This window comes from Salmo salar, chromosome ssa20 (assembly GCF_905237065.1).
Source record: "Salmo salar chromosome ssa20, Ssal_v3.1, whole genome shotgun sequence".
Classification (NCBI taxonomy): domain Eukaryota; kingdom Metazoa; phylum Chordata; class Actinopteri; order Salmoniformes; family Salmonidae; genus Salmo; species Salmo salar.
In genome coordinates, this window is record NC_059461.1 from 25,756,695 (window position 1) to 25,783,324 (window position 26,630).

The 26,630-nt window shown below is 42.3% G+C and overlaps 2 protein-coding genes across 4 annotated transcripts in view; both read right to left on the minus strand.

The window, feature by feature from the left end:
* LOC106579835 (inositol polyphosphate-5-phosphatase A) overlaps positions 1–4,332 on the minus strand; it is a 41,299-nt gene extending 36,967 nt beyond the window's left edge. Inside the window, exon 1 of the mRNA XM_014160092.2 lies at positions 3,900–4,332. Within this exon, the coding sequence (XP_014015567.1) occupies positions 3,900–3,959 (60 nt within the window). The 5' untranslated portion in view covers positions 3,960–4,332. The remainder of the gene's footprint in view (positions 1–3,899) is intronic.
* Positions 4,333–16,426: 12,094 nt separating this feature from the next.
* The window catches only part of plcf (1-acyl-sn-glycerol-3-phosphate acyltransferase zeta), a 46,057-nt gene continuing 35,853 nt past the window's right edge, over positions 16,427–26,630 (minus strand). For 2 of the 3 annotated variants that reach the window (XM_014160041.2, XM_014160042.2), the window contains exons 7-13: positions 26,084–26,177; positions 25,673–25,788; positions 24,047–24,102; positions 23,809–23,894; positions 23,594–23,722; positions 17,362–17,441; positions 16,427–17,170 (exon numbers count right to left, since the gene is read on the minus strand). In XM_014160041.2, coding sequence (XP_014015516.1) covers positions 17,062–17,170; positions 17,362–17,441; positions 23,594–23,722; positions 23,809–23,894; positions 24,047–24,102; positions 25,673–25,788; positions 26,084–26,177 — 670 coding nt within the window. In that variant the 3' untranslated portion in view covers positions 16,427–17,061. 3 annotated transcript variants of the gene reach the window in all.

The window sequence follows — 26,630 nt, forward strand, 5'->3', positions numbered from 1 at the left end:
GCACTGCACTTTCGCTGCAATAACTTAAAACGGACAAGTTCACTATTTTACAACTTGATGGTAGATGGTTCCTCAGCCTGAAAATAGTCTATGGGCCAGGAGTAAAGGCAATCCATGGTTCAGTTCCTTAAACATCCATTACAAAGTTCAGCTAACCTTTGCCACCGCTAGCTAAAAATAAATGGAAGTGATGGGGCATGTGAGCAAGTCATTCCCCCCCCCAATTACATAGTCCTCTGTAGCTCAGTTGGTAGAGCATGGATAGGGGAATATGAGACAGTGGAACCCACCCATACGAAAATGGGGGGAAAAAGTTGCTTTGGATAAAAGCATCTGCTAAATGTCATGTTGTAATGTCCAAAACAACTGAAATCAACTCCATGTTTGATGTTTCTTAAGTCCGATGCAGACTTTAATCGCAATATCAAATCATCTCTGAGTAACAATGAAGTACCCTCCTGTGATTGTTTTCAATTAAAATGGTCAAACATTTGACTTGAACTAGACTTTATTCTACTGTGCTGTAATGTACTATGCTGAGCTCTACTGTGCTGTAATGTACTATACTGAGCTCTTCTGTGCTGTACTTTGATGTCCAAACTTGTGAAACATGGACGTCTTTGACTGGTTCATATTTGGTCTAATTCAAACCAACCAAATTTGGTTGTTTGGTGGCAGAGCTCATTAAAATAATAGCCAGTGTGTAGAATAATACCCAAATATGCATATTGCTGACACCATTGAAATATGTGCAGGCTTGTTAACAACTGGGCAATTCGATGGTAACGGAATGAGACTCCGATATTGCATATTTCTACCCATTTACGATACATCACCATGAAGAGAATGACATTTATATCCATAATTATGCATTTCTGTGTAGTACAGATCAGGGACCCATGAAGAAAATTCTGTTACCGCTGTTAACTCTGTTACTGGGTGTAAATCCACTTCACTTACTGTAGTTCAATAACCAAAATATATTTTTTTCAAACTCAAGGTGTCATTTCATAGCTGGCACCTTATTCTTTCTGCAGAGATCTTTGAATCTTAATTCAAAGCAGATATTTAAGGTTTTCGATAATCTGGTCACTAAACAAACTAAGGGAGATTTTACCGAAAAACTTTGCAACTGCACATTTCTTTAACCTGTTTGGGATAGGGGGCAGTATTTTCACGGCCGGATAAAAAACGTACCCGATTTAATCTGGTTACTACTCCTGCCCAGAAGCTAGAATATGCATACAATTAGTAGATTTGGATAGAAAACACTCTAAGGTTTCTAAAACTGTTTGAATGGTGTCTGTGAGTATAACAGAACTCATATGTCAGGCCAAAACCTGAGCAGATTCTATACGGGAAGTGCCCGGTCTGACCATTTCTTGTCCTTCTATAGCATCTCTATCGAAAATACAGCCTCTGTGCTGTAACGTGACATTTTCTAAGGCTTCCATTGGCTCTAGGAAGGCGCCAGAAAGTGGAATGATAGCTCTGCAGTCTCTGGGCAAAAAACAGCAGGGGTTTTGGTGAGTGGTCCTTCTGGGAACAATGACACTGAGGCGCTCGTGCACGAGACGACTCCATTTTTTTCTTTCAGTGTTTGAACGAATACATCGTCGCCTGGTTGGAACATTATCACTGTTTTACGAGAAAAATCGCATTGAAATCAATACATTTTAACAGCGTTTGACATGCTTCGAAGTACGGTAATGGAATATTTTGACATTTTTTGTCACGAAACGCGCCGGCGCGTCACCCTTCGGATAGTGACTTGAACGCACGAACAAAACAGAGCTATTTGGCTATAACTATGGCTTATTTCGAACCAAAACAACATTTGTTGTTGAAGTAGAAGTCGTGTGAGTGCATTCTGACGAAGAACAGCAAAGGTAATCCAATTTTTCTTATAGTAAATCTGAGTTTGGTGAGGGCCAAACTTGGTGGGTGTCAAATTAGCTAGCCGTGATGGCCGGGCTATCTACTCAGAATATTGCAAAATGTGCTTTCACCGAAAAGCTATTTTAAAATCTGACACCACGATTGCATAAAGGAGTTCTGTATCTATAATTCATAAAAGAATTGTTTTTTTGTCACCGTTAATCGTGAGTAATTTAGTAAATTCACCGGAAGTTTGCAGTGGGTATGCTAGTTTTGAACAAAACATGCTAATGTAAAAAGTTGGTTTTTGATATAAATCTGAACTTGATTGAACAAAACATGCATGTACTGTATAACAATGTCCTAGGAGTGTCATCTGATGAAGATCATCAAAGGTTAGTGCTGCATTTAGCTGTGGTTTTTGTGACATATATGCTAGCTTGAAAAATGAGTGTGTGATTATTTCTGGCTGGATACTCTCCTGACAATCTAATGTTTTGCTTTCGCTGTAAAGCCTTTTTGAAATCGGACAATGTGGTTAGATAAAGGAGAGTCTTATCTTTCAAATGGTGTAAAATAGTCATATGTTTGAGAAATTTAAATTATAGCATTTTTAAGGTTTTTCGTATTTCGCGCCAGGCTCTACAATAGCGGAACGCCTGTCCATAAGAGGTTTTAAGTAAATGTCTTTTGTAAAATGTTCAGTGAAAATTGTTAAAAGTAGTTATTGTGCACTGAGCTATGTATGGTTTGTTAAACTTTTAAATGGTTTTTGTTTAGCATACATTTTAAGTGAAAAATCGGAGTCTCATTCCGTTACCATCGAATTGCCCAGTTGTTAACAAGCCTGCACATATTTCAATGGTGTCTGCAGCTCAGTGGATATTTAAGAGAAAATTCTCTGTTTTCAGTTATATGAAATGGTGCCAATATTGTACTTTATGATCATATTTGACAGTTATAAGAAAGGTGAAATCGTATAGTAAGTTGTTTATCATTTTATTATTACTGTACTTAGAACGCATTTGTCATTTCAAGCCCTATTGCCCCACTTTTGTTGAATGGGGGGGGGGGAATCATGATTTTTCATAATTTCACAATATTTGTAGTGTGTGTACTATGTACTTGAGCTTGTGTCTTCAAAAGTGAGTACACCTCAGCAATGTATAAACAATTTTTACCAGGAAGGTGAGTTCCAGACTAGACCTTTCTAAAATGATGCAACATTGCCAGTTATTATTTATGGCCATGAAAAATAGTTACTATTTAGTCAGAAATCTAAATATTGCCCTATCAAAAACAGAACCATAGACTACAGCCCATAGACTACTTCCAGGGTGAGTCAAACATCAAGTTGTAAAAAAATATATAAAAGAAATAGTGAACTTCTCCTTTAAATGTGACGTTGTTGCACGCCATCAATTTCCTGTTTGATTTAAACTGTCTGGGACCCGTTGTTGCTTAATGGTTCTCTCCGCGGATCTGATGTGAGAACATGCACGCAACCTCAATAATCATGCCGCAAAAAAACTCGATAAATACGGGATGAGGATAACTAGGCAGAGGACTTGCAGTTGTATAGGCCGATCGAAGTAAATAACAAAACAATGTCGTCAGAAACCGCAATAAGTGTCCCAAGGCGCAGCTACAGCGCGTGAAGTGACTTCAAAGTTATGATCCACATATCGATTGAAAATAAACCATTTAGGCTACATAAATAAAATGGTTTTCATGATGAAAATGAATAGTCCAAGGAAGCCTGATGTTGAAAAATAACTCAATTTATATAGTGGATTGGATCGCATGCCAGATGACAGCCTGTGGGATTTGAATTTGTCTCCATTCGAATCTATGGAATGTTGTTACAGGCAGTAGAATTTGGTCTTGTACGGTTCTAGTGTTCTCTAGCAGATCTAACTGCTTACATAGGAATCTCGCTGTTCCACTGGAAAATTGGATAATCGCCATTCAAAATGACTTAAAACAGTATATAGTCAAGTAAACATGTGTGTAATACTTACATTGTCGAATAATGATCCAACATTTGCGGTGACAAGTAGGACGTCAGTGTACATTTCCATGATAACGATCGAATTCCAGAAATACTCCGCCGGAAGAACTCCGTTAGACGCGATGGTCAAATCCTTTGCGTGTGTTACAAACAGCTTACTGATACCGTGCTGTATTGTATATGTCGCTGAAGAAGTCGGTCGTATAATTCATCTTGATCATTTGTTTCTGCTGTTTTTAACTTGCCCGCTTTTGGTTGATGGCGGGAGTCGTCCGTCGTCTTAACTCCTGCTCAAGGATAGACTTACCTTCCATGACTGCTGAGAAATAGCAGGACAGGATTTATATCGGTCTTCGTTGTAATTGGATTTATACCTGGAATCTGCTGCCTGCCCCAGAACATTTCCTTCTGCCCCGCGCGACCAGATCAAGCAGTCGTTGTCAATGTTGTGTCATGAACTTCGGAGCTCCGCCCACGGCACCCAGTTATTAAAGACACATTCCAACCATTTCTGAAAAACAATATCCCAGGTGTAAATAAAGTAATGTACACCCACTAGGGTAAAACAATGTGTTTTGAGTAAAAGTTTTTATTTTTATTTTAGACACGTGCAAACTTCATGGAGTAGTAGGCCATTGAAGGAGTTGTTGGTCTGATGGTGCCCTCAGTCTCATGTCATCCGTCTCCCGCTTGCTTGCATGAACTGATGGGTTAATGACAAATATCACTACGATGTGCACGCTTCAAATGGGGCAGAAGTTCGTGAGTTGTAATTCTGGATGACCAGATAGCTACCAACAATGACAAGAAACTGCCATGTGGGGAATCGCAAGTGACTCGTTTCAGGTAGTTATTGATACCATGTCTTCTTTTGACTGATTTCATGTCAATGCTAATTTGGCACAAATGCTAGGTAATCAACAACTGTAACTCTGTATTTGAAAGACAAGTGCTCATTGTGCAAATGTATCGGTTTTCAATAAACATCGGAGAAGAAATAGTTTACATGTTGTCAACAATCTAAGCCACCCGTCTGTCTTGCCCCATAGTTCGCACGCGTCACCACAGATACAACGAGACAGATATTTCACCAGATGTATAACTGAGAAATCCTGTTGGCGTTTCTACTCATTACCAAATATGGTGGTGAGAGGAAACTCAGTGGGAGAAGATGGAGTGAGGTGCTAATTTACTAATCGATTAAACATTTGATCTCAATAAAGTTTTCTGTTTTGTAGATTTTACCCTTTGCGAAAGCTTTAAACAATTGCATTGTTTAGTAGTGCAAGGGAAACAGGCCGTGGTCTATCTTGGGTTAGTTATACAAATCTTTGGCGTTGATTGTAGCTAAACAACCAACCTGTCAATAGAGGATAGATGGAGAACAAAAGAGGAATGCCCCCCCTGCCCCGCCCACTTGTGCCATGTCACGAAGATGCACGGATCACCTATTGAGATGTGCCCTTTGTTAAGTAAAGCAGGTGTGAGCACACATCAAATGTTATTTCTCACATACACGTGTTTAGCAGATGTTATTGTGGGTGTAGTGAAATGCTTGTGTTTCTAGCTCCAACAGTACAGTAATAGATAACAATATACACAATCTAAAGGAATGGAATTAGAATATATAAATACTTGGACAAGCAATGTCAGAGCGGCATAGACTAAAATACAGTAGAATAGGATACAGTGTATACAGATGAGATGAGTAATGCAAACATTATTAGTGACTAGTGTTCCATTGTTAAAATGGACAGTGATTTCAAGTCTATGTATATAGGGCAGCAGCCTCTAATGTGCTAGTGATAGCTATTTAACAGTCTGATGGCCTTGAGATTGAAAAACAGCTTCTATCTCTCGGTCCCTGCTTTGATGCACCTCTACTGACCTAGCCTTCTGGATGATAGTGGGGTGGACAGGCAGTGGCTTGGGTGGTTGTTGTCCTTGATCTTTTTGGCCTCCCTGTGACATCAGTGCTGTAGGTGTCCTGGAGGGCAGGTAGCTTGCCCCCGGTGATGCGTTGGGCAGACCGCACCACCCTCTGGAGAGCTCTGCGGTTGTGGGCGGTGCAGTACCAGGCGGTTATACAGCCTGACAGGATACTCTCAATTGTGCATCTGTAAAGGTTTGTGGGTTTTAGGTGCCAAGAAGAGTTGCGCCTTCACCACCACACTGCGTGGGTGGACCATTTCAGTTTGTCAATGATGTGTACTCCGAGGAACTTGAAGCTTTCCACCTAATCCACTGTCAATGTGTATAGGGGGGTGCTACCTCTGCTGTTTCCTGAAGTTCACGATCAGCTCCTTAGTTTTGTTGACTGGGTGAGAGGTTATTTTCCTTGCACCACACTCCTAGGGCCCTCATCTCCTCCCTGTAGGCGTCTCATTGTTGTAATCAGGCCTACTACTGTTGTCGTCTACAAACTTGATGATTGAGTTGGAGCTGTGCGTGGCCATGCAGTCATGGGTGAATAGGGAGTACAGGAGGGGGCTGAGCACACGTCTTTGTGAGGCCCCAGTGTTGAGGATCAGCAAAGGGGAGGTGTTTTTTCCTACCTTCACCACCTGGGGGCGGCCTATCAGGAAGTCCAGGACCCAGTTGCACAGGGTGGGGTTCACACCCAGGGCCTCAAGCTTAATGATGAGCTTGGAGGGTACCATGGTGTTGAATGCTGAGCTATAGTCAATGAACAGCATTCTTACATTGGTATTCCTCTTGCCCAGATGGGATAGGGCAGTGTGCAGTGCGATGGCATCATCTGCAGATCTACTGCAGCGGTAAGCAAATTGAAGTAGGTCTAGGGTGTCAATTAAGGTGGAGGTGATATGATCCTTCACTAGCCTCTCAAAGCACTTCATGATGACAGAAGCGAGTGCAACGAGTGAGTCATTTAGTTCAGTTCCCTTGGTTACGGGAACAATGGTGGACATCTTGAAGCATGTGGGGATAGGAAGAGGTTGAATATGTCCGTAAACACTCCAGCCAGCTGGTCTGCGCATGCTCTGAGGACGCGGCTAGGGATGCCGTCTGGGTTAACACGCTTAAATGTCTTACATTGGCCATGAAGAAGGAGAGGCCACAGTCCTTGGTAGCGGGCCGCGTCGGTGGTACTGTGTTATCCCCAAATCGGGTGAAGGTGTTTAGCTTGTCAGTAAGCAAGATGTCCGGGTCCACGACGTGGCTGGTTTTCCCTTTGTAGTCCATGATTGTCTGTAGACCCTGCCACACACGTCTCATGTCTGAGCCGTTGAATTGCGGCTTCACTTTCTCTATGCTGACGTTTTTCCTGTTTGATTGCCTTACTGAGGGAATAACTACACTGTTGTAGTCGGCCATATTCCCAGTCACCTTGCCATGTTTAAATGTGATGTTTTGCGTGAATGCTGCCAACTAGCCACGGTTTCTGGTTAGGGTAGGTTTTAATAGTCAGTGGGTACAACATCTCCTATACACTTCCTGATAGACGAATACACTGATACGGTGACTGAGTTTGTGTTGTTCTCATAGGCAACACAGAACATATCCCAGTCCGCGTTATCAAAACAATCTTGAAGCGTGGATTCCGATTGGTCAGACCAGTGTTGAATAGTCCTTAGCACAGGTACTTCCTGTTTGAGTTTCTGCCTATAGGAAGGGAGGAGCAAAATTGAGTTGTGATCAGATTTTCCAAAGGGAGGGTCTTGTAGGCATCCTGGAAGTTGGAGTAGCAGTGGTCGAGTGTTTTAGCAGCGCGAGTACTACAGTCAATGTGTTGATAGAACTTTGGTAACGTTTTCCTCAAATTTGCTTTGTTAAAATCCCCAGCTACAATAAATGCGGCCTCAAGATATGTGGTTTCAAGTTTGCATAAAGTCCAGTGAAGTTCTTTGAGGGCTGTCGTGGTATCTGCTTGAGCGGGAATATACATGGCTGTGACTATAACCGAAGAGAATTCTCTTGGGAGGTAATACGGTCGGCATTTGATTGAGGTATTCTAGGTCGGGTGAACAAAAGGACTTAAGTTCCTGTATGTTATCACAATCACACCATGAGTAGTTAATCATGAAACATACACCCCTGCCCTTTTATTATCCAGTGTTGAACATCAGCGAGTAATATACTCTGAAGCTGTGGATGTTGTGCGCACCTCCTGAGTCGGACTAAAAGTCCACTCAGAGTACCTCTTTTCCGCAGGCGGTGTTTTGAATCAACGTTGTTTCCACATAATTTCAACTAAATTACGTTGAATTTACGTGAAATAGACGTTGAATTGATGTCTGTACCCAGTGGATGGAGTGGACTTTAATGCCTACCTTTTTTCTTAGTCAAGTTTTACTAAAACCACATCCAGACCCTAAAAACAGTAGGCTAGTAGTAGCATTTATACAGCTAGTAGCCTACTAGGTTACCACATTAACATATAACCCACACGTGTATGTCTGAGACTGGGGGAAATTATTATGTATCAAAAAACAGATATTAAGCTACTTCAAACAAAAACAATTAAGCAACATGTAGCCTATTCATTTATAGAGATTTAACATGATCCACAATCTGTTATTATCAGTGGCCTGGCAACAGTTTGCCATCTGCTGAATCTAGGCAAAATGTTCAAAGAATAGAAGATGAAAGACCAGACGCAGTTTTCTGATTTAAATAATCCATCAAACTCAGACACTGTTGTTGTAAAACATAACTGGTTGACTATTTTCAATGATGGAAACAAAAGAGCAGAGCGGTGTGATTTTAATTGGATTGAGCTCATCTCACCATCCTTTTATTCGTGACTTGCTCCATTTGGTCATGTGCCCACCACTTTCTGCCACCATGCCTGACAAGACAGAAATAAGAAGTTTGTAAAGGGTTTTGACTGAATATGATCCATTTTGGCTTTACTCTGTGCTATGATCTTTGAGCAGACACTACATCGACAGTTCTGCACTAAAACAGCCACATTCTTGAGTGATACACTATTGTGAAAGAGCAGAATTCTGCCCCTACCTCAGCTTTTCATAGACCTCACAGCCTACTCTATTGGGCTTACTTGATAACAGGATAAACGACACCCCACTTATTATGGTGAGCTGTTGAATAATCCGGTCAGACCTAAGGAAGCGTATAAAAATGGCATAGGCCTATGGGGAAGGTCGGAAAAATGTTTAACCTTGTGGTGAATAGGCCAGATAATTCAAGGATTAGGTGAAGCTCTCAGCAGAAGCACTATCTTTATTAAATGCAGTACATTCTACAAAAAGTTGCTTTTACAGTTCCTAACCATGTATTTTTTCTTCCAAGTGGGGTTGCAACCATTATTTTGGTCTTGAACTTGCCTCAGTCTGAATTTGCACAGAAAGAGTCAAAATAGTAAAGCACTGAAAGGGTGCAGAGGCCGAAAACATCTTCTCCATAGTACTTGCAACGAGTTGATAAAGGTTGGTTGTGTAAACCATGCCATGGTTTGAGGTTTTCACACTGCTTCCTCTTGCGCCTCTGTCAATGGATCCATTTGAAGCCATTGCAGCACACAGAGGCAGAACGTAATGCTGCCCTGTCCATCAGCAGTGGAAACAAAACCTAAGGGAAATTCCCCTGAAAGGCTACTGAGGCAGTTCCTCACTGTTGGGATGCCACCTGGGTACTGGATGGGGTCTCAACAGAATCACTGGCAATAATTTTCCCTGGCTGAAAGGAGTCCTGGCTGGACAACATGTCACTGAGTGCATGGCCAGATAATTAATCGATATAGAACAGGGACCCCCTCCAAGGCAAACCATCGTACGTTAGCACACTTATCTTTTCAACAGGTTATCATTCCCAAGGCCGCAAGGCCAGACGGATTACCAGGACGTGTACACGTTTCAAACAGACCACCATAGTCCCTGTGCCCAAGAATGCCAAGATAACCTGTCTAAATGACTATCGCCCCATAGCACTCTCATCTGTAGCCATGAAATGCTTTGGCTCACATCAACACACTCATCCCAGACACCCTGGACCAGGGGTCTCCAACAGGTCGATCACGAGCTACCTGCACACTTATGAGTAGCTCGCCAAACAATTCTGAAAGTACACTACATGCAATTTTCACATGTTCCACTGCAAACTATCATAAATCTCACAAATATTAGACACCGCACGCTCCCAGCTACTATCTAATCAATGCAACATTGACATTATCCCACCTCTGGTTAGCCACTATTGGCTTAAAGCCAAACGTAACACAATATCTGGCAATTAATTTCCAGCAGTATTGCCCGTCTGTCTGTGGCGCATGCATTTGTCCATCACTTCTTATGTAGCTAGTTGATGTGATAACTGTCTTGTTGATTGACAGAAATACTTTACCCAAAACCTTCAACTAAATGTTAACTGCAAAGTAGGCTTACCTGGCGGAAGTATATCATTTGTATCTAATATTTGTTATTTTCTAGCTTTGCCAGGAAAAGAGCAGCAGCACTACAGAACCATCATTAGACCTGAACATTAGAAGGCACATTCCTCACTCGCTAGATGCGCAATTACACTCAAGAATAAAGATGTTAGTTTTCTTCCAGACCTAAAAAAAAAAATGTCTTGACATGTACTCAGAACATCCAATTTTGCTCTTTCTCCTTGGGCAATTGTAATTGTGAGAGTAAAAAATAAAACTGAGAACATAAATTTGGGAAAATATACAACAATTTATTTTGTGGGGGGGGCGTGTAACAGATTTTATAGGGCCCCCTTTAGAGTTGTTTATTAACCATTTTACCAGGTATATTGACAAAACAACAGTGCACTACTTTCTATTGTACACTAAGGACCCGGGTAAGAGTTGCAGGGGAGAGGCGAAGAGAAGAATGAGCATAGGGAAAAAAAGTTGTAGCACTTTGTTTTTTAAATAGCTCTCATGCTAGAAGGTTGGAGACCCTTGCCCTGGACTCACTCCAAGTCACATATCGCCCCAACAGATCCAGATGACACAATCGCTATTGCCCGTCACACTTCCCTTTCCCACATGGACAAAAGGAACACCTACGTGAGAATGCTGTTCATTGACTACAGCTCAGCATTCAACACCATAGTGCCCTCCAAGTTCATCACTAAGCTAAGGACGCTGGGATTGAACACCTCCCTCTTCCTGACGGGTGGTGAGAGTAGGCAACAACACATCTGCCACACTGACCCTCAACACGGGGGCCCCTCAGGGGTGTGTGCTTAGAGCCCTCCTGTAGTCCCTGTTCACCCACGACTGCGTGGCCCCGCTCAACTCTAACACCTTCATTGACCACACAAGTAAATGCTGCCTATCTCAGCTCAAATGGGAAGTTACCTTTCTAGCGCAGTATCTGTAACGCTTCAGCTGATCGTCAACTACAGGAAAGCCCCAATTCACATCAACAGGGCTATAGTGGAGTGGGTTGATAGCTTCAAGTTCCTGGGTGTCCACATCATTAAGGACCTATCATGGTGCAAACATACCAACACAACCGCGAAGAGGGCACGACAACGCCTCTTCCCCTTCAGGAGGCCGAAAAGATCTGGCATGGGCCCTCAGATCCTCAAAGTTCTACAGCTGCACCATTGAGGGCATCTTGTTCTCTCTCTTCTCTCTGCTACCGCATGGCAAACGGTACCAGAGTGCCAAGTCTCGGGCCAAAAAGCTCCTGAACAGCTTCTACCCCCCAAGCCATAAGACCGCTGAACAGTTAATCAAATGGCTACCCGACTATTTGCTTTGACCCCCTTTTTATTTGGACAGACTCTCTACCCACACATACATACCACACTGACACTCCAACACACACACACATATTGACGAGACACTTGCACATACACACTTTCACATAAGCTGCTGCTACGGTTTGTCTATCGTGATTGCCTAGTCACTTTTACCCCTATCTACATATTAACTCAACTACATCATACCCCTGCACATTGACTCAGTACCGGTACTCCTTGAGCTAGAAAGGTAACTCCAAACACATTCACTAAGAGCAGTTGTTTGGCTGGTTAAACAAAGTTCAGTCATGTGTTGGCAAAAATGTATGCCCATGTCAAAGCTACCAGCAGTTTTATTCTCTTTTCTACTGTAGGTATTTCATTAAATTGGTTTCTGTTGCTAGCGATACTTATATTCACATTTTTTTTTAAAGAAAATATCCCACACCACCTGCAATAATACCTCTGCAGTCTCAAAACTAGTTATTTTAGTGTTAATTGGTTAATGTATCCCTTAACGCAGTGGTTCCCAAACTTTAGTCCCGTACCCCTTCAAAACATTCAACCTCCAGCTGCGTACCCCCTCTAGCAACAGAGTCAGCGCACTCTCAATTTTTTTCTGCCATCATTGTAAGCCTGCCACACACTAAACAATACATTTATTAAACATAAGAATGAGTGTGAGTTTGTCACAACCTGGCTCGTGGGAAGTGACAGAGCTCTTATAGGACCAGGGCACAAATTATATTCATCAATAATTTTGCTCATTATTTATTCAGCTTCTATATAAAACCTTGTTTGTTTATTGAAAATTGTTAATGAGAAGGGTGTGCTTGAAAGGATGCACATAACTCTGCAATGTTGGGTTGTATTGGAGAGTGTCAGTCAAATAATTTTCCACAGTCTGTGCCTGTATTTAGTTTTCATGCTAGTGAGGGCTGAGAATCCACTCTCGCATAGGTACGTGGTTGCAAAGGGCATCAATGTCTTAACAGAGCGATTTGCCAAGGCAGGATACTCTGAACGCAGCCCAAATCCAGAAATCTGGCCGCGGCTTCTGATTAAATTCAATTTTCACAGAACCGCTTGTTGCAATTTCGATGAGGCTCTCTTGTTCAGATATCGGTAAGGGGACTAGAGGTACAAAAGGGATAACGAATCCAGTTGTTAGTGTCATCGGTTTCTGGAATGTACTTGCATAATTGCGCACCCAACTCACTCAGCGAAGCACCTATCACATTTGACATTGTCCATAAGCTTGAGTTCATTTGCACACAAAATCATACAATGATGGAAAGACCTGTGTGTTGTCCGTGTTAATGCAGACAGAGAAGAGCTCCAACTTCTTAATCACAGCTTCAATTTTGTCCCGCACATTGAATATAGTTGTGGAGAGTCCCTGTAATCCTAGATTTAGATAATTTGGGCGAAAAAAACACATCACCCAGATAGGCTAGTCGTATAAAACTCATCATGCAAGCGGTCAGACAAGTGAAAAATATGGTCAGTAAAAACTAAGCTCGTCTCTCTCAATTTAAAAAAAGTGTCAATACTTTGCCCCTTGATAACCAGCGCACTTCTGTATGTTGTAAAAGCATTACATGGTCGCTGCCCATATCATTGCATAGGTGCAGAAAATACACAATAGTTCAGGGGCCTTGCTTTAACAAAGTTAACCATTTTTACTGTAGTGTCCAAAACGTCTTTCAAGCTGTCAGGCATTCCCTTGGCAGCAAGAGCCTCTCGGATGCTGCAGTGTACCCTACTGGCGTGGGGAGCAACTGCTTGCACGAGTGTTACCACTCCGTCTCCCTGTCATGGCTTTTGCACCATCAGTACAGATACCAACATGAGCAGCAGCTATGTTTGGCTACATACGGACCGTTAGTGGAATTCCCACGAGAGAGTAATGGTTAATGTGACTGGATATTAATTATTTGACTAGGCTACCTATATTTGATGTTATTTCGCTGAACACTAGATGGTTTAATTGTATTTTTGTCAGTGAAACGAGGCTACTCAGGCGAGGGGGGGGGGACTCACCCAAATGTATAGCCACGTTGGAAAATGTAAAATAAAAAAATAAATGTACTTTTATTTGGCGTACCCCCAGTACCCCAGTTTGGGAATACCTGTCTTAAAAGGAACTTGAAATGATCCCCACATAGAAGTTATTTATTCAACCCCATCAACCATTACTATAGCAACACTTGTTTTTTTGGATGACATTCAGAAACAGGAATAACACTACTGTGAAGCATCAATAACACAAAGCAATATCAGTCATGCAGCCAACAAAATATTGAAAGGAACCTGGTACAGGGTAAAATGTAGCCAACATACCCACAGCCGGCCAGCAGACCCACAGCCGGCCACATGTCTTACCTGAATGCCAGCTTCATGCTTTGAATTCTGATGGAATCCTTCTTCTTAGGGGTTCCAGAGGACAAAGGCCACTCTTTTCAACAAGCCTGTCCAAGTGTGTATTCTTGTATACTAATGAGAACAAAAAAATAATGGCATATGCTTGCGTCGACAAGTGCTCGCAATAGCTCATTCTACATCAACTAAACTTGTACAAGTTTGATGTCTTCATCCAGGGATTTTTATTGGTCAACACTGGACACATTAGATCAGAACGTTTATACCCCTGGTACAGTACTGGGATGAAAGAACCAAAACAGGAGTTTGAGGAAGGCGAGGGCCAGGGATTTCCAATAGGCTTGCACTGCAGCCTAGCAGGGCATAAGACTAACTCTGCATCTGCACTCCCTCTCCGTAAGTCCCCCTCAAATAAGCTGCCAAGCTATGGAAAGATAGCTGTCATGTTTTTTTTTTAATCAACTAACAGCTGTCACTTTCTGAAGTGAATTTGGCAAGAGGATTCCCACAGTACATGAGAAGCTTTCATAGAAATATTAATAGATTTAGCAGCAAGGGAACAAGGCATTTTTAACATCCGTGGCCCAGTATATCACATTAAAACCATGTTATAACTACAGTGCCTTGCAAAAGTATTCATTCCCCTTGGCACTTTTCCTATTTTGTTGCATTACAACCTGTAATTTAAATATATTTGTATTTGGGTTTCATGTAATGGACATACACAAAATAGTCCAAATTGGTGAAGTGAAAAAAATGACTTGTTTCAAAAAACTTAAAACGGAAAAGTGGTACGTGCATATGTATTCACCCCCTTTGCTATGAAGCCCCTAAATAAGATCTGGTGAAACCAATTACCTTCAGAAGAAGATTGCACACTATTTAACTAATTATCTAAGTGTCACATGATCTCACACACACACACCTTTTCTGAAAGGCGAGTCTGCAACACCACTAAGCAAGGGGCAACTCCAAGCAAGCGACAATATGAAGACCAAGGAGCTCTCCAAACAGGTCAGGGACAAAGTTGTGGAGAAGTACAGATCAGGGTTGGGTTATAAAAAAATCTCTAACTTTAAACATCCCACGGAGCACCATTAAATCCATTATAGAAAAATGGAAAGAATATGGCACCACAACAAACCTGCCAAGAGAGGGCCGCCCACCAAAACTCAGACCAGGCAAGGAGGGCATTAATCAGATTGTCAACAAAGAGACCAAAGATAACCCTGAAGGAGCTGCAAAGCTCCACAGTGGAGATTGGAGTATCTGTCCATAGGACTACTTTAAGCTGTATACTCCACAGAGCTGGGCTTTACAGAAGAGTGGCCAGAAAAAAGACATTGCTTAAAGAAAAAAATAAGCCAACACGTTTGGTGTTCGCCAAAAGGCATGTGGGAGACTCCCCAAACATATGGAAGAAGGTACTCTAGTTAGATGAGACTAAAATTGAGCTTTTTGGCCATCAAGGAAAGCACCATGTCTGGCGCAAACCCAACACCTCTCATCACCCCGAGAACGCCATCCCCGCAGTGAAGCATGGTGGTGGCAGCATCATGCTGTGGGGATGTTTTTCCATTGGCAGGAACTGGGAAACTGGTCAGAATTGAAGGAATGTTGGATGGTGCTAAATACAGGGACATTTTTGAGGGAAACCTGTTTGTCTTCCAGAGATTTGAGACTGGGACGGAGGTTCGCCTTCCAGCAGGACAATGACCCTAAGCATACTGCTAAAGCAACCCTTGAGTGGTTTAAGGGGAAACTTTTAAATGTCTTGGAGTGGCCTAGTCAAAGCCCAGACCTCAATCCAATTAAGAATCTGTGGTTTGACTTAAAGATTGCTGTACACCAGCGGAACCCATCCAACTTGAAGGAGCTGGAGCAGTTTTGCCTTGAAGAATGGGCAAAAATCCCAGTGGCTAGATGTGCCAAGCTTATAGATGCATACCCCAAGAGACTTGCAGCTGTAATTGCTGCAAAAGTTGGCTCTACAAAGTATTGACTTTGGTGGGGGTGAATAGTTATGCATGCTCAAGTTCTGTTTTTGTCTTATTTCTTGTTTGTTTCACCAAAAATATTTTGCATCTTCAAAGTGGAAGGTTGGGTAAATGAAATGATACAACCCCCCCAATTTTGTTTTTAATTCCAGGTTGTAAGGCAACAAAATAGGAAAAATGACAAGGGGGTGAATACTTTTGCAAGCCACTGTAAGTAAGTAAAAGCACACAATGCTGCTTAAACGACAGCTATTGTGAGGTGGCAGACAGCTCAGAAATAAGCGTCATGGTCGATTAGGATGGGAGGCAGAAGTGAGTGTTTAGATTACGTAGGCTAGTTTAGATGAGACGACGGTGGAGTATCTACTACACTTCAACAACCCTCAGTCACTGAGAATGTATATTCTCCACATCATAATGTGTACAGTCTTCCACATTCCATGGAGATAAGAACAGAAACAAAAAACAAAACCCAAGCTCCACTTTAACATAACTCCTATATTTTACACATGAATACAATAAAAAGGTTTTCATTGAAAAAAAGAATTAAAAAAGTATTAGAAACATTCACGTGGCACCTTGCCATCTCAGTCTGTTGGGAACAACATGGTCACAGATTTCCCCTTCAGTACAAGCGCTCCAATACTTCTCTATGCTGCACTGCTACGTCCCCTAGCAGATCACTTGTAACTTAAAGAACAATTATGATAACTGTCATAATACTATTAACAATAAACAGAGACAGGATAAGAACAAAACATATACATTAACTCAATGAAGGTCATAAATATATTAGTCACTCAAAAGACAGTGTGTTATCTTCCCTGATGGTGAGAGAACTCTTAGTGCGCAGCATCATGACAGGCTGGTGCAGTAGAGGCCAGTCCATTGTCAAATCATTAGAAACAGAGGACAGTGCCCAGAATGGGCTGTAACAGCAATAAGAACTTAATATGCCAAGCTGAGGCACTGACCGAGGAAGCCAAGTGAAGAATTCCTGACATGAGGGTTGGAGTATTCCAGGTCAAAAAAAATCCTTAAGGGTGCAGAAGACTGTCCATTCTGTTGTCCACAAGTGGGTCTCTGATGATCTCATACTCCATACGTTTGACTTCAAGAACGACTGCGGTCCTCTTGGGTTCCCACTAGCATTTTGCTGTATAACTTTTGTTGCTCCTCTTTGAATGTATCTTTTACTTTCCCTCGCTTTAAACCGCCATCCCTACAAAGCAACATTCACAAATCCATTACACAGTACTCTGTGATGCTCACATAGGGATACAGATGAGCAAAACTAAGCTGGGTTTAACAATGACATAGACCTGATATTATTAGCCTATAACCCATGTTTCACCAAAAATAGCTCAGAAATAAGCTTCATATGTTCACAGATGTTTGCTATGGGTTACTCACCATAGCAAGTCCACCAGCCCTCCTTGCCTGGCGATAGCTGCTTTGACCCGACTGGCAAAATGGACTGCATCCTCTCCTTCCTGTTCAGAAAGGAAGACAAAGATGAAGACCAGATTGACACACAGGGGACTGGGCCACCCGAGCTTCAGACATGTGCTGGAAAGGGTCTCAGTGCACATAATATATGAAGGACCCATCCTATTCCATGGCTACAGCCACTAACGGGCAAAATTGGCATATTGTAGTATAGTATCAAGTAAATTGACAAACTGGGATATCAAATCAAGCACAGTGCACTTCATGGGCCATGCATCAAGAGGACAGAAGAATCTCTAAATATGGAGTGTTCTGATTCTGTGTAACTATGATCTCCAGGTTACAAAGAGACTGGAGAAGATGGCTGCTCCAAATGTCTGCACCAAGTACTAGTTTCCCTTCAAGCAGCAAGTGGAAAATGTATTCAAAGGGCAGGACACCTCTGAGGACCAGTTGGATCCCAGCCCAAGTTCCTTCAACTCTGACATTTAAAGAAAAATGTCCCAATCTTCCCTCCCTCTGCTTTCTACATCAAAATGGGACAGTCGGTCGGTCAATGGCCAGGGCCAAAAAGCTAGCCAACCCCTGCCTCTGAACATGTTGTTTTAGAAGTGGGTGGTAGTACTCGACCCTTTCCTGTTATTCATGAGCGAGGTCTGACCAAGTTCACATCCACACCCGGCTCAAAATACTAAAATCATTATACCAAGTCACACACATTGCTCATCCACAATCCTGGTACAAATGACTTTGTCAAGCTCTGGTTGTGCAAGCAGCATTAATGTACTGTGAAAGACAACCAAACCAACAAGTGCATAAGCCAGCGCGTCTAAAGGAGGCAGCCATACTAGCCTCTCAAAATACTGATTTGAATCATATTTCCTTAAAAACAGGGGTGGAAGCTGAGAGGCCATCAACCTTAAAATGTTCATGAGATGAAGGCTGATTTGAAAAACCACTCAAAGCAGGATTTATTTGCATCACCAAATGCAAACTCTGGGTAGCTTGAGCATAACCTAGGTAAATCATGCCAGGCTAAGGTCAAAGGAAGGTGTGCATCATATGCATCCATTCAATATGACATACTGGTGTATTGAAATGATAGATTGTGCAATGGCACTAATATCAACCAGATAAAACAGCCAACTTCAGGGAGGTTAGCTTGACTACACAAATGTTTTTTTTATTTCACCTTTATTTAGCCAGATAACGTGTTCTCAACTAGCCTCTCATTTACAACTGCGACCTGGCCAAGATAAAGTAAAGCAGTGCGACACAAACAACACAGTTACACATGGAATAAACAAAACAGTCAATAATACAATAGAAAAAGTCTATATAGTGTGTGCAAATGAGGTAGGATGAGGGAGGTAAGGCAATACATAGGCCATAGTGGCGAAATAATTACAATTTAGTAATTAAACACTGGAGTGATGATGTGCAGAAGATGAGTGTGCAAGTAGCGATACTGGGGTGCAAAGGAGCAAAATAAATAAAATAAATAACAGTATGAGGATGAGGTAGTTGGATGGGCTATTTACAGATGAGCTATGTACAGGTGCAGTGATCTGTGAGCTGCTCTGACAGCTGGTGCTTAAAGCTAGTGAGGGAGATATGAGTCTCCAGCTTCAGTGATTTTTGCAATTCGTTCCAGTCATTGGCAGCAGAGAACTGGAAGGAAAGGCGGCCGAAGGAGGAATTGGCTTTGGGGGTAAACAGTGAAATATACCTGCTGGAGCGCGTGCTACGGGTGGGTGCTGCTATGGTGACCAGTGAGCTGAGATAAGGCGGGGCTTTACCTAGCAAAGACTTATAGATGACCTGGAGCCAGTGGGTTTGGCGACGAATATGAAGCGAGGGCCAGCCAAGGACAGCATACAGGTCGCAGTGGTGGGTAGTATATGGGGCTTTGGTGACAAAACGGATGGCACTGTGATAGACTGCATCCACTTTGCTGAGTAGAGTGTTGGAGGCTATTTTGTGAATGACATCGCCAAAGTCAAGGATCGGTAGGATGGTCAGTTTTACGAGGGTATGTTTGGCAGCATGAGTGAAGGCTGCTTTGTTGCAAAATAGGAAGCCGATTCTAGATGTAATTTTGGATTGGAGATGCTTAATGTGTGTCTGGAAGGAGAGTTTACAGTCTAACCAGACATCTAGGTATTTGTAGTTGTCCACATATTCTAAGTCAGAACCGTCCAGAGTAGTGATGCTGGACGGGCAGGCAGGTGTGGGCAGCGATCGGTTGAAGAGCATGCATTTAGTTTTACTTGCATTTAAGAGCAGTTGGAGGCCACGGAAGGAGAGTTGTATGGCATTGAAGCTCGTCTGGAGGTTAGTTAACGCAATGTCCAAAGAAGGGCCAGAGGTATACAGAATGTAGTCGTCTGCGTAGAGGTGGATAAAAGAATCACCAGCAGCAAGAGCGACATCATTGATATATACAGAGAAAAGAGTCGGCCCGAGGATTGAACCCTGTGGCACCCCCATAGACTGCCAGAGGTCCGGACAACAGGCCCTCCGATTTGACACACTGAACTCTGTCTGAGAGGTATTGGTGAACCAGGCGAGGCAGTCATTTGAGAAACCAAGGCTGTTGAGTCTGCCGATAAGAATGTGGTGATTGGCAGAGTCGAAAGCCTTGGCCAGGTCGCTGAATACAGCTGCACAATATTGTCTCTTACCGATGGCGGTTATGATATCGTTTAGGACCTTGAGCGTGGCTGAGGTGCACCCATGACCAGCTCGGAACCAGATTGCATAGCGGAGAAGGTACGGTGGGATTCGAAATGGTCGATGATCTGTTTGTTAACCTCTCTGGGCTAGGTGGGACGAAATCGTCCCACCTACTCAACAGCCAGTGGAATCCCGTGGCGCGTTATTCAAATACCTTAGAAATGCTATTACTTCAATTTCTCAAACATATGACTATTTTACACCATTTTAAAGACAAGACTCTCGTTAATCTAACCACACTGTCCGATTTCAAAAAGGCTTTACAACGAAAGCAAAACATTAGATTATGTCAGCAGAGTACCCAGCCAGAAATAATCAGACACCCATTTTTCAAGGTAGCATATAATGTCACATAAACCCAAACCACAGCTAAATGCAGCACTAACCTTTGATGATCTTAATCAGATGACAATCCTAGGACATTATGTTATACAATACATGCATGTTTTGTTCAATCAAGTTCATATTTATATCAAAAACCAGCTTTTTACATTAGCATGTGACGTTCAGAACTAGCATACCCACCGCAAACTTCCGGTGAATTTACTAAATTACTCACGATAAACGTTCACAAAAAACATGACAATTATTTTAAGAATTATAGATACAGAACTCCTTTATGCAATCGCTATGTCCGATTTTAAAATAGCTTTTCGGTGAAAGCACATTTTGCAATATTCTGAGTAGATAGCCCAGCCATCACGGGCTAGCTATTTAGACACCCACCAAGTTTAGCCCTCACCAAAGTCAGATTTACTATTAGAAAAGTTTGATTACCTTTGCTGTTCTTCGTCAGAATGCACTCCCAGGACTTCTACTTCAATAACAAATGTTGGTTTGGTTCAAAATAATCCATAGTTATGTTCAAATATCCTCTGTTTTGTTCGTGCGTTCAAGACACTATCCGAAGGGTAAAGAAGGGTGACGCGCCCGACGCGTTTCGTGACCAAAAAAATCTAAATATTCCATTACCGTACTTCGAAGCATGTCAAACGCTGTTTAAAATCCATTTTTATGCCATTTTTCTCGTAAAAAAGCGATAATATTCCGACCGGGAAACCGTGTTTACGTTCAAAGAGAGAGAAAACATGGGGTCGCCTCGTGGACGCGCCTCAGTCTCATTGTCCTCTGATAGACCACTTACCAAAGGCGCTAATGTTTTTCAGCCAGGGGCTGCAAAGACATCATTCAGCTTTTTCCCGCCTTCTGAGAGCCTATGGGAGCCGTAGGAAGTGTCACGTTACAGCAGAGATCCTAAGTTTTCAATAAAGAGAGTCAAAAAGCCCAAGAAGTTGTCAGACAGGCCACTTCCTGTAAGGAATCTTCTCAGGTTTTTGCCTGCCATATGAGTTCTGTTATACTCACAGACACCATTCAAACAGTTTTAGAAACTTTTGGGTCTTTTCTATCCAAAGCCAATAATTATATGCATATTCTAGTTTCTGGGCAGTAGTAATAACCAGATTAAATCGGGTACGTTTTTTATCCGGCCGTGCAAATACTGCCCCCTACAGGTTAACCTCTCTAGGGTATGTGGGACGCTAGCGTCCCACCTGGCCAACATCCGGTGAAATTGCAGAGCGCCAAATTCAAAAACAGAAATACTCATAATAAAAATTCATAAAACATACAAGTGTTATACATCGGCTTAAAGATTAACTTCTTGTTAATCCAGCCGCTGGTTCAGATTTCAAAAAGGCTTTACGGCGAAAGCATACCATGAGATTATCTGAGGACAGCGCCCAGCACACAAAAGCATACAAGCATTTTCCAGCCAGGTAGAGGAGTCACAAAAGTCAGAAATAGTGATAAAATTAATCACTTACCTTTGATGATCTTCATATGGTTGCACTCACAAGACTCCCAGTTACACAGTAAATGTTCGTTTTGTTCAATAAAGTCCCTCTTTATGTCCCAAAAACTATTTTGTTGGCGCGTTTTGTTCATTAATCCAATGGCTCCAAGGTGGTCACAGCAGGCAGACGAATACATACTAAAATACCGGTAAAGTTTGCCGAAACATGTCAAACGATGTTTATAATTAACCCTCAGGTTGTTTGTCTTTATAAATCAGTAATATTTCAACCGGACAATAGAAAGGAACCGTTTTCAATAGAAAGGAAAAATAACAAACGGCGCGCTCAGGTCTGCAAAGTTCCTGTCCTCTGACCAAAATGGCTGTTTACTCGTCGTTTTTCAAAATAAAAGCCTGAAACCATGTCTAAAGACTGTTGACATCTAGCGGAAGCCATAGGAACTGCAATCTGATTCCTACCCCATTGGATTCTCTGTAGGCATTGAGTTGAAAAACAGCCACATGAAAATAATTCCACTTCCTGGATGGATTTTTCTCAGGTTTTCTGTTATACTCACAGACATAATTTTTACAGTTTTGGAAACTTTAGAGTATTTTCTATCCAAATCTACCAATTATATGCTTCTGGGCCTGAGTAACAGGCAGTTTACTTTGGGCAAGCTTTTCATCCGGAGGTGAAAATACTGCCCCATACCCAAGAGAGGTTAACTTGGCTTTCGAAGACCTTAGGATAGGGTAGGATAGATATAGGTCTGTAGCAGTTTGGGTCTAGAGTGTCTCCCCCTTTGAAGAGGGGGATGACCGTGGCAGCTTTCCAATCTTTGGGGATCTCAGACGATACGAAAGAGAGGTTGAACAGGCTAGTAATAGGGGTTGCAACAATTTCGGCAGATAATTTTAGAAAGAGAGGGTCCAGATTGTCTAGCCCAGATGATTTGTAGGGGTCCAGATTTTGTAGTTCTTTCAGAACGTCAGCTACCTGGATTTGGGTGAAGGAGAAATGGGGGAGGCTTGGGCAAGTTGCTGTGGGGGGCGCAGGGCTGCTGACCGGGGTAGGGGTAGCCAGGTGGAAAGCATGGCCAGCCGTAGAAAAACGTTTATTGAAATTCTCAAATATGGCGGATTTATCGGTGGTGACAGTGTTTCCTAGCCTCAGTGCAGTGGGCAGCTGGGAGGAGGTGCTCTTATTCTCCATGGACTTTACAGTGTCCCAGAACATTTTGGAGTTTGTGCTACAGGATGCATATTTCTGTTTGAAAAAGCTAGTCTTTGCTTTCCTAACTGCCTGTGTATATTGGTTCCTAACTTCGATGAAAAGTTGCATATCGCGGGGGCTATTCGATGCTAATGCAGTACACCACAGGATGTTTTTGTGCTGGTCAAGGGCAGTCAAGTCTGGAGTGAACCAAGGGCTATATCTACATTTTTTTGAATGGGGCGTGCTTTACAGTATTAATGTTACTGGGGCTAGAGTGTGCTAATCAAATAACATGTTCCTGCCATCATTAAACAACCCACAATGGCCAGTCAAAAACACCACTGAGCTTAGGGTCTTGAATCAATGTCAAAGCAATCCTCAAGCCTTTTAGCAATATTTTCAAGGAGATGGATTTTAAAAAGAAAACAGGTTTTGCCCAGACTAACCTCTTTGGTCATGGGTGGCAGGTACCACACACTGCACACAATGGCCCAGCTGCTCATCATCCTCAGCAGGTAGTTGACCATCCCAAACTGGCTGCTGTTCCAGAAGGCATCTCCAAAGCGGGGGTCGTACTGTTGGGACCGGAGAGACAGGGACATCTGATTAATACTGGGAGACCGGTAAAAACATCACACGCAAGTGCTCGCGACACACTCACCTTGATGGCCACAGGGTAGACTGTGGAGCCAATCTCAAAGCTGCCTTTTTTAAACATCATTACTGAAGTGTTGTTGATGCAGGTGCCTATGGGGAAAAGTCAGTGTTTACAAATGGGGATAGGAAATTATATTAAAGCTAACTTATAGTCACATTTCCACAGTAGAAATGCAGTAATCAACACTAGTGTAACTTATGTTCAAAGCAGTAACTAAGGGAAAGAAAAAAAAAATACTCACCTTCGGGGAAAATGAGAATAGGAAGTTTAGTTGTATCTTCTACATGATCACTCAATCTGAAACACAAGAGGAGTTGTAAGTGTACAGTAGAACTGGGCTATATGGACAAATCTATATCCCGATAAATTAACTGAATTCTCATGATAAATAAATAGAACAATAAGTCTAACAATAATGTGCACTAGTTACTTTTGTATACTTGCTACTACTACTACGCTGAATGTTGTACTTAGCAATTGCCCAAATTAAAGACTTATTTCAAACTTCACATTTCTCTACTATAGGCTACTTATCGTTATCAATAAAATGTCTTCGATGAGTGGTCAGTTTGGTTGGTGTCAAATTTTTGATTTATCGTCCCAGCTCTAGTGTACAGTATATTGATTAAATACAGCTTGACTAGTCTTTACCAATACACAAACACTAAACCCAAAATAGTCGTTAAATCAAAACATGGTCACAGTAAACCGTCAATGGATTTGTCAATTATCCATTTATACGTAACAAAAAAAAACACAACATGCAACTGAGTTACAGTTCATATAAGGAAATCAGTCAATTTAAATAAATTCATTAGGCCCTAAATCTAAAGATTTCACATGACTGGGAAAGAACGCAGCCATTGGTGGGCCTGGGAGTACATAGGCCCACCCACTTGGGAAGCCAGGCCCAGCCAATCGGAATGAGTTTTTCCCCACAAAAGGGTTTTATTACAGACAAATACTCAGTCCGGGTGGCTGGTCTCAGACGAATCCGCTGGGGAAGACGCTAGATGTGGAGTTCCTGGCCTGGTGTGGTTATATGTGATCTGTGGTTGTGAGGCCGGTTGGACGTACTGCCAAATTCTCTAAAATGACATTTGAGGTGGCTTATGGTAGAGAAATAAACATTCAATTCTTTGGCAACAGCTCTGGTGGACATTCCTGCAGTCAGCATGCCAATCGCATGCTCTCTTAAAACTTGAGACATCTGTGGCATTGTGTTGTATGGCAAAACTGAACATTTTAGAGTAGCCTTTTATTGTCCCCAGCACAAGGGGCACCTACCTGTGCAATGATCATGCTGTTTAATCAGATTCTTGATATGCCACACCTGTCAGGTGGATGGATTATCTTGGCAAAGGAGAAATGCTCACTAACAGGGATGTAAATGAATTTGTGCGCAAAATATGAGAGAAATAAGTTTATACATTTTGAACATTTCTGGGATCTTTTATTTCAGCTCATGAAACTAACACTTTACATGTTGCGTTTATTTTTGTTCAGTATAAATTCTTTAGGTCTTTGCTAAGGTACAGCTGAGTTAGCCTGGCTGACATGACTAACGTGGTACACAGCGAGGGAGCGCTGTGCCCCACAGGTCTGCACAGGATTCTTTTTTGTGCGTATATATTTGCTTAGAAATAGAGCGAGCTTTGATTGGTTCTCTCAAACTCTTTTTTAACAAGGGGATACTTTTTTTTGAGTGGGAAGACTGAACCAACCAGTAAATGCACAGCCCCCTTTATTATTGACACATCGTGCTGACAAAAAGCTTCCGAAACTCTAGTCAGGAGGACTGAGTTTGGTACCTACCAGACTCGAGCGGACTGACTTCCAACCCAAAAGTGCAGATGTGCATTACTACCTTTTGGCCACTAGATGTCGGTCTTTGACTTCAGAGCGTTCAAACCAAATGTGTGGACAGGCTTTCACCATAGACTTCTGGATTACGCCCATCAAACCACCATGGATTTGCCCAACCTGGAACAGACACACACACACACACACACACAGGTGTGGTTTAACAAACATCTGATGATATAGGTCAACAATCTCACACCTGCCTCTCTAAAATACAATTTTAATTCTAAATTTTTTGGTAAATTCTCAGTAAGAAAATTTGAGTGCTTGCTTCTAAAATATTTTTGTTATGGTAGTGAGTAGCACACCAGTAACTTTCTAAATTTGACACCAACTCAATGATTGACAGCAGTCATTCAGTGCTGTGGTAGGTAGCATTGTGTCTGACTGCCGTGCTGTTCATCATGGGCCTTACCATTGCATAGCAGCCATCACTGGCCAAGATGATGACATCGATGGGTGAGGTGTGGTTGGCCACACAGATCCCTCCATTCTTGGGCTTGTTTTCACTGGGAGGATAGATAGAGAGGGCAGGATGAGTATCAGGAAACAAGTCATTATCAGGAAATGACCATTCCAGTGTAAACTAGAACCTAAGAAACCAGTGGATGATGGAAAATGGGTTTGAGGGAGAAGCCAGGCTCCCTCTCCCTCACCACTCCCTAATTAACATGAATGTGAGAGGAGACAAATGATGTTGGCATTCAAAGCCTGACCCCCTGAGCATGTTGGACTTGAGTAGGAGGCTACATTCAGGAGATAAATGTTGCTGATCATGTTGTATTGTTACCAAAACAGAGCCCCTCTTACACCACTTCAGTATTTTTGGCCCCAGACTAGGCAGAGGAACATGCTGTAACAGGCCCAGCGCTATATGTAAATTCCCTCAGGGCACATAACCCACACTGAATACACCACATTCTTAGACAGTTTGGCCTATTAGAAACATGTTTATGAGCAGT